This window comes from Corapipo altera, unplaced genomic scaffold (assembly GCF_003945725.1).
Source record: "Corapipo altera isolate COAL_440 unplaced genomic scaffold, ASM394572v1 51, whole genome shotgun sequence".
Taxonomy (NCBI): domain Eukaryota; kingdom Metazoa; phylum Chordata; class Aves; order Passeriformes; family Pipridae; genus Corapipo; species Corapipo altera.
In genome coordinates, this window is record NW_020884892.1 from 1,973,162 (window position 1) to 1,982,198 (window position 9,037).

Here is a 9,037-nt window from a genome sequence, read left to right on the forward strand (position 1 = left end):
ATTTATAAAATTTTTTGTGGCTTCAGTTTGATACCACTTCCAGCAATAAGGCTCAGTGCAATTTCATCCCTGTTTCATATATGTGATTACCTAGAAATTAAGGTACTCTTTAGAAAGAGGAAACACCCAGGCCCAGTAATCAGCATGGTTGCCTTCGCACCTCTTGCCTAAATGCCAGCTCTTTCTATCCTACCTCTGATATGAACTAAAAGGTCATTCTTTAACTCTCATACAGTTCTTGTTTCTCAGGGAGGTACTTGACCTAGTAGGAGCCAGATCTGCATTCGGTGTAGATCATTTATCAGTACGTGTTTCTTGAGTCATAGTTTTTGCCCCATAAACTCCCCAAATATCTACATGACATCCTTCCTGCATCAGATTCTGCAGAGAAACTCAATGGACCACTGTGTCCTGCCAGACCCTATCACATTCGAATCCACAGGCACTCTGAGTCCAACCGCACTCCCTGAAAGGAACAAGAGCATTTTCTTCAATGACAGAGGAAACGTGACTGATTGCCCAGGATTTTCCCACTCCTCATGTTCGCAGCTTGAGCAGATCACTCCACATGGCCAGTGCCTCCACTAGATTAACAACAACCTGGCACCTGGCAAACCTTTGAACTGGCCTCCTATCTCCTGCATTTTGGCCTTCTTCCATTTTCCTTCTCACTGGGACTGTAATTAAATGATACTGGAAGGAAAGAGAGGATCTGGGGTCCGTGGCATGTAGGTGTGACATCTAAACTCTTTTTCAGGTCCTGTTTATGCAGAGATGATTAACAACCTGCTCCAGCCTTTGATTGGGGCAAAGGACTGCACTTTGATCCGACACAACGTGTTCCATGCCCTACCGAACACGGCCAACACATTGATAGGCCGGGCTGCCCACATTGCCGTGCTGGACTCTGAACTTTTCCTGGAGAAGTTTTTCCTTGTGGCAGGACTCAACTACTTCAAATAGTGCCTGAAGTACGGGGTAGCAGAGGCCAGCCTTTTCACAGAACAGAGGAGAATCCCTTAGCCAAAGGAGTGCAGTGTTAGAAATGAGATCAGGTGGGACTTTCAAACTTTCCATTTCCATTTCTCTTTCAGAGAATAAAGTGCTATGGCTTTAAGGCATTCAAGCTTCCAAGTATTGGTGCTTTTGGAAGAAATAAATATTCCTCTTCGGTTTCTATGTTCTTTGTCCACATAAAGACATGAGCCACTTCTGGACTACAGAATCAGAATAAGCAGGCTAATTCTCCAAATGTGTTTGGACCAATATAATTCCTGTTTCTCCTGAATATTAAACCAGGAATTTGTCTGTCCTTGATTTAATGCTTATTTATGTATTAACAAAGCTATACATTTGTAGCACTTTTGGGGAAGTTAACACAAGAGGAAACAAGTGTATGTGAACTCAGGTTAAAACCTCATTTGTGATGAGCTGAGAAGTCTGAAAATCATTTATGAAAGTTTCAGTATTTCTGTTTGTTGCAAGAAAATATTTGGATGATTCCATTACTGGTTATAATTTGTAACATACATAAATTGTAACATACACAAATTCTACATTCAAATAAGGGAAAGAAGTGAAATATTTTACATAAAATGAAGAAATATTGGTATTTGTCTTTAAAAAGAAACCTCAACTTTAAGTTGGCAAGAATTTTATTCAAATAAGAAGCTACCCAACCAAGAGGAGTCTACTGGATTACTTGTGAAATATCAGTGCCATCTGTTCACATTTCTTCTGTTTACATTTATTCTGGTTGTTATAACCTTAGAGGTACAATTTTTACTTTTACCTTTGCAAGCACATTTACCCTGACAATTTTATTTATTTTTTTTTTAATTAATTACTCTGATTTGAAATTCAAAATACCCTTAAAAAACACCAAACACTTAAAAAAGAAAAGGCTGGAGATGTTGAATAGTAAGGATTGTGGAAAAAGAATGTCTTCTTAAGATCCTCTGCAATATCCTATGAATGTTTTGTTAATGCTCCTTTGCAGTGCTGTATAGTCCTAATTATTATATGGTTTCAGGTGGTTCAAACATTTAAAAATTTATTCATGCAAAGATATCCAAGTTGTTTTTAAGAGTTTGGAAAAGAACATTTTTCTCACTTTTTATTTTTTTTCATAAAATTTTCATTAAAATATTTATCAAAAAATTATCAGATTTAAAGTGGCAAATTTCAATAACTTTCTGTACATTTTCATAACATTTTGATAAATTTTCAATGTCACAGCAGTTTTTTCAAAAAAAGAGAAAGTGAATAATTCTTCACAATTATTTTTGTTTGAAAGGTAGGCTATTTTTTAATGCAGATATAGTTTGTTTAGAAACATAAATAAACAGGTGTCTATGTCTTGTAACAAAGACTATAAAAAAAATTACAAAGATGGTTTTAGGTGTCAAGGCTCTCATCAGAAAATTAAGATCAAGATAGTGGAGATATCTGAAATAAGAGAATAAAAAATGCAAACAAAAAACCTCACAACCACAGGGAAACATTTGTACATGCAAAAAGTAAACCTATTTTTTCTCAAAAGAAAAAATGTGAAAAACTCACACAAAATCAGTTCACGAAAAGAGTTGTTAGCAGTTTGGCAAACGCCGATTTAGAACAAGGCTGGTTTGATAAGGTAGACATTCTTCTCCTTAATAAGGAAGGAGAAAGAAGGAATATACCAAAGAGTGAGATTAAGATCAACTGAAAATAAGAAGGTATATTACATATAAAAATCTCGTGCCCTCAAAGGGGCAGAAATTATACAGAAAGAGTTCCATGGTGTAATTCACTCTCAACAAGTTTTTTAAACATTAAATATTACCTCAGTATTATAATTAAATAGATAAATAGTATTTTCTCCTTTTTTATTTCTTTTCCTTTTTATAAATTGAATATTAAAAAGTCAATTTTAGCCCATTAACAAATAAATTATGTCAGGAATTAAGAACTTTGTTTCACTTCTTGTTTGGAAATTCCTTCTCACTTTTCAGCTTCAGCTGTCTAATACAACCTACACTGACATATCACAGCTTACTTCTTCCTCGGTAAATTGTCTAGAGAATTTTATTATTATGGGATATGGAGGTTGAGCTATTATACAGTGCAGTGTTTTTGAGCCAGGACATGGATTTTATGTGAAAAAACAAGAAAGAAAAGCAATCCCGAACCATCAGCAAGCTTCAGTGTGCTGTATGAGGGTCTCGTCCACTTGTAGAAAATGTTCAGGATTCTGCCACCAGAAAATTTGGAAAAAATATTTAGAAAGAGGTTAGTTTACACCTATATGCATGCCTGATGTGTGTGTGTATGTATACAGTCTGTATGAAGAAATATGCTTATGTCAAGGTCTCACACATCAACTTTTGCAATCCTGGGTGTACTGAGCCTGCCAACGTACCAGTGTAACTGTTCTTCCACTCAGATTGGTGGTTCTTGCCTTGTCTTGTACACTGGACAGCATTCCCAGCCTTCTACTTGCATGATTGTGAGACAAGGGACATGTGAAAAGATCTCTGTTTTGCTGCAGAAGTTGGTGGGCCTTTCCATGTGTTCATTTTGACGTCCTACACTCCTACCAGTGCTCTGACTGATGGAGAAATACACCCAAAGGTTTCAGTGCTCCTATACATATGGAATTCTTTGATGGCTCAGTCTGATTTCAGAATTGGAATGTATATGGAGTTGGATTACGTCCATAAAACTTACACCTTGTGGGTTATGCAGAGACCTTCTATCAAGCCTCAGAAAAATCTGGGAGATGTCATTCCTATCAAAAGATAAGACATAGATTTTATCTTCCTTCTGCTGGCAGAACATTGTGGGATATATTGGCAGTAACAGTCTAATTGAGTTTTCATTTTAATGTTGTCAGAACAACCTCCCTCTATTTTTCTTCTTTATTTTTAATAGTATGTTGCCTTGATAATGACTCTCAATATTGTAAACCCACTTAATTGTATAGACTATACTGCAAAGAAATCTGCATTTTCATTACAATACAAATAGTATCTAAGTTGCTGGACTTCATCAGCTATAGCAATCAGCATGGACTTATTTTCAGATTTTTTGTTTGCACAGAAAGAACTATACATTAAAAATTATCTTCATAAAAATAGCAAACTAAATGCACAGTTAGCGTCTTTGTTTCTGTCTCAACCATTGGAATTTTAATATATTGTTCTTTCACTAAAGCCTTTTTAAATAAATTTAGCTGCATTTGCAAATGCAAACTGCACAAACTCCCCCTGGCTTCGTGTGTCTGTGGGGGTAGGGTTAAACTTTTAAGCTCAGCTCTCACATTTATAGAGGATAAGATAGTTTTTCAAAACCTTGGACAGAGGAGAGACAAACAGGAGTTTTTTGTAGCTTGTCAGTGTCAGTGTTTGCTGTATGTGAAGTGAAAACCCTTCAATTCCATGGGATTCTTCAGTTAAGAAAAAAACAAAGCCAGCATTCCAGGGTTGTTTCTTTGGCATGTAGGAAGATTATAACCAGCATGGAGGATCTCCTGGCTCCACCAGGTGAACTGCATTTGGCTGTTAAGATTTCCAGTGTTAGAGATGAACGATGGGCTATAGCCCAGATGAGTAAGTTCTCTGGAAGGAAAGGTGATAGCCCACATATAGAAAAAGAGGAGCAGAGACGAAGAGAGGAGCAGATCTCAGGGCTTTGAAAGACAGAGGAAATGATGGGGGGAAGGAAGGAAGACAAGAAGTTTCTGAAGCAGTTTATAGCATTTAAAAGGACTGACACTAACTGTTTTAAAAAATTTGAAGCACATGAAAACAGTGCAATTATAAAAATTCAATGAATATCTATGGTTATGCTTTTATTAATAGCTGGATTGATATTTTCCAATATTTTGGGGCTTCTAGATCCCATTGAGCTCAACTTTTGAAAGAATTTAGTATCTTCTGGAATTGGATATTTTTTTTCTTAAATCTGACTGAAAAGAAGTTGCAGTATTGACTAAGTGTGAGTAGATGAGGGACAGAATAGTGAGTTCTTTCTTTCTGCAGGTGGGCTGAGGATTTTCAAGGAGTTGGTTTTGAATCTCCTGGAAATTGAAGAGCCCATCTCCTGTATCCTCTAGAGATGTTTCTACTTGGAGAATCATAGAATTTGGCTGGTCTAATTTCATTACTTAATTTTTGCTTAAAAATTAGTTGCAAAATGAATTTATTCTATGAAAATAAAAGTCTTCATTTCTCTATATAGTCAATGAAGAGGGGCATGTGCTACTGAAAGTCTGCAGGAGTGATCTTTGTTTTGGTGACATTCAGGACTACTTATCTCTATTCTCTGACCAGGGGACTTATAATAAGACTCACTTTTTAGATATCCAAGACATAGACCAAAATTGGAGGTCCAGCATTTGAGAACTAGATGATATTCTTATTAGCTCTTCAGTTTTTCATACTTGGGCACAGTTTTTGACTGTACAACTTGAACAAAAGCAAACACTGAATATATAAATCAGACTTCTTTTAAAATTTGCAGGAAATGTGTCTTTTCCCAGTCTCCAATGGATGCTCATTTTCTTTTTAATAAAATTTATAATTTGTTTTCAAAATTAGGTCTGTCCACTGACAATAGGGGAAGCTGAAATTTCTTAGCTTTAAAGGATTATTTTTTAAAGACTTGAAACCTTAGTACAGAGCTTTGGAATTACTTACAGGAATACTGAGCACTATTTCACTTCAAAGCACTTCATAAATATCCACTGACCAATCCTCTTCACTCCCTCGTCAGACAGTGTGGAAACTGGGAATTCAAGTCAAAGTTTTCATTATTTGTGGGTTTCTACGGTGCTTTTGGTATGCTAAAAAAAAAGTTATCTTCCTTTATACCTCTGCACTTGAAATAGCTAAGTGGTGATGAAGGAGAAAGGTGAGAACTTCTAATAACAAGGTTAGACTCTTGTGCAGGTTTATGAAAATATTCCATGAAATTTAATATATAATGAATAGTCATGGGGCATTTCTGCAGCAGTCTTAGCATGCAAATATGTGTCAGCCCAGCTGAATGATTATTTTCTTTGTGGACTTAAATTTCCATTTATAAATTATTGTCAGAACAGCGTAACATATTTCACTCCAGATGGTTATTTAAATGTCAAAGGTCATGTCCATGGAGAACACTTATCAAATGTTTTCCTTTATTATAATACATATTCTCAGCAATTTTGATATTGAATGTTGTTACATAATTGACAGTCTCTGGCTCAAATTGCCTCCTCCCCCAAATTTTCAGTGTTTGTTTAATCATTGAATTGGTTTCAGGTTGTAAATCAGTATAAATACAGGTCTATTGGAGTCAGAGTTCATCTTCTTTAATGCAGTTGCTTTATGGTTGTAGTGTCAGAGTTTCAGGGCAAATAATCACTGAATTAAAAATTAGGCCAATTATGGTTGGAGTCATAAAATACTGAGTCTGAGACTTGTTTAGCTGCAGTTCACTCTTTTCTGATTTGGTTTTACCTTTTGAGTCAAACACAATCACAGCAAGATTGTGCCTCTGGCTGTGTTCATGGTTCCCTTAATTTACTATTCTTTGAGATGCCTAAATTGCCCTAAACTGCTGTTCTGTTTTGTCCAGACATCCCCCCATTTGCGTGGTCACCTTTCCATGACCTGACTGCACCTCCTTCAGAGACTGCAAAGTAGTGCAGACATGCATTCACAAATATATCCAGCACTGTCATTGCATTTATCCGGGAGTGGGACATCGTGGTCTCGCATTCATTCCAGTCAATTTTCTCAGCTCTTTATGAGGACTGTTATGCACCTATCCAGACATGTTACAAATGACAGAATATTTTGTTTCAGAAGGAACAGTTGGAAATGTCCCAGTCTAATTCCTGTTCAAAGCAGGATTATCATGAGCATCATGGCAAGGTCAGCCCTGTCTTTGTCCTGCTGAGTCTTGAAAACATCTGGTGATGGATATACTACAGCTCCTCTGGATTGCCTTTTCAGGTGCTGTACATCACTCATAAGAAAGGGGAAAAAAGATAAAATCCAATTTGAAGTTTCTGAGCTGCAGTTTCTTCCTCTTACGTTTTCTTATCCCACCTTTTTATTCTACAGGGGCAGTCTTGCTTCTGGTGTACTTGAAACTCCCTTTTCCATACCTTCAGACAGCTCTTGGTCATTTGGCATCCTTTCTGCTGGACTACATAACCCTAACTCAGCCTTCTGAGGCAACTCAGAAGCTGTGTGCTTAGACCCCTCACTGTCTTGGTAATCCTTTGCTGGGCCCTGTCCAGGTTCTCCGCACTGAACTGGGTTTAGGAGGCTCCAGGCACTGGCAAACTTCCTGGGATGGTAACTCTGCTGCAAACAGGTGCCTTTTTTCTGTTCAGGAGGGCCTAAGTGGCTGCTGGCACTCATCACATCCTCTTCCTAACTGAGGCTCTAATCCAAAGAGCTGGAGCTGTTTTCCTGTTCCTACAATTTCAATCTCCCAGCTTGCAGCCCCCTGTGAGTTAACCTTTACTTTGGGCACAGCAGCTGCTGTTTCTTCTCTGTTTTAGTAAGACTGTATAATACATATGCACTTCCCTAAGAGAAATCCATGTGCTGAATAAAAATACTTATGAAACAGTTTAATCAGTCTTAAACAGACTGCTTTAAATGCAGATGAGTCATGCTTTCCCCTCATAGGATAAAAGCATAAAGAATAAATATGTATAAACTTTTCTTATGTAAAAGGTCAGACTAAATTAACTTCTGTTACAACCTTGAAACTTGATTTCTCTGCTTTTGAAAATTCAATTCTCTACTTTCACCCAAAGTTCTGCAAGATCCTATTATCTGAGTAGCAAACTAACCATATCTGTCTAAAATGGATTTGCACACATAGGTGCCAGAAGTCCATTGGCTATATGCTAAGTGCACGGAGCTTCACATCTTCAAGTATCTTCTGCCTCTGAAAAGATGAAACTGTGACACAGTGAATAGGTCTTCTCTTGCTGCAATCCAGCACGCCTTCCAGTCTTTGAAAGATATCAGCTACAAACAAACTATTTATCCAAAGGAACAAATAAAAACCTTCTCCACATAAAAGTCAAGTCTCCAGTAATTATTTTTTTTTTTGAAGTGGGTACTTTGAGTACAGTGATGGCCTCAATTATTCTATGCATCCCATAAATGGGGTTACACTCATAAGTAAACAGATTTTGGTGCTGAAAATTCCAATATTTAAGCAACTAATTTAAGAATTCCTTCCTGAAAGCATAAGTGCTAGCAGAAATCTGCCTGTTCCAGTCCAGGAGACACTTTACTACTTTTATATGGGTAAGACTCTGTGCATCATTCCCAACTGTGGAAAGATGTCCAGGAATTTCTGATACAGTGTCATATACACAGCTATATGCATGGGAAAGGTTGAAGAATAGATTGTGGGAAGTTTTTTGATCTAAGATGAATTATCACTTTAAGCAAAAACGATAATATATGGTTCTTGTATGTCATCTATACCGCATGATGTATACCCTACCTACATATGTACACATAAGGTGTCTTTTCCCATATGAGAAATATGTTATTTCCATATGTGGTGTCCGTATGTTCCCAGACACGCTGTATATGTACTATACCCTACTTAGAAGGAAGCTAGTGGTGATCATTGAGTCTAACAGGTTTCTGTTGCTTTTGGGGGAAATTTATGTTGATTATCCTCCAGAGCTCCAGTGAAAGAACCACTTGTTGGCTTCACCCACCTCATTGGAGGAGAGAGATTGTTTTGTAGAGTGATTTGTCAACCTCTTGGCACACCATTAACCAACTAAACTTATCTGAGTAGTCCTGCATTTTATGTGTGTTATCTACCACGTCCATGGTTTCCACGGTCAATGCAACATGTCAAACTGAGCTGCCCTATCTCCTGAGAAGGAAGCTTATCACCATCTTTTAATTTTCCTTCACATCAATCCTCTTCAACCAAGCATTCATTTTTAAGCTGATATACCAATGATTTATCAGCTTTGCCACTCTTCTTACTAATTTTAGTCTTGTATATATTTGACTATGCA

The 9,037-nt window shown here is 37.1% G+C and overlaps 1 protein-coding gene across 3 annotated transcripts in view; it reads left to right on the plus strand.

The window, feature by feature from the left end:
• The window catches only part of FAM135B (family with sequence similarity 135 member B), a 199,576-nt gene extending 196,629 nt beyond the window's left edge, over window positions 1-2,947 (plus strand). For all 3 annotated transcript variants that reach the window (XM_027645656.1, XM_027645657.1, XM_027645658.1), the window contains one exon: window positions 758-2,947. In XM_027645656.1, coding sequence (XP_027501457.1) covers window positions 758-963 — 206 coding nt within the window. In that variant the 3' untranslated portion in view covers window positions 964-2,947. The remainder of the gene's footprint in view (window positions 1-757) is intronic.
• The last annotated feature ends 6,090 nt before the right edge of the window (window positions 2,948-9,037 follow it).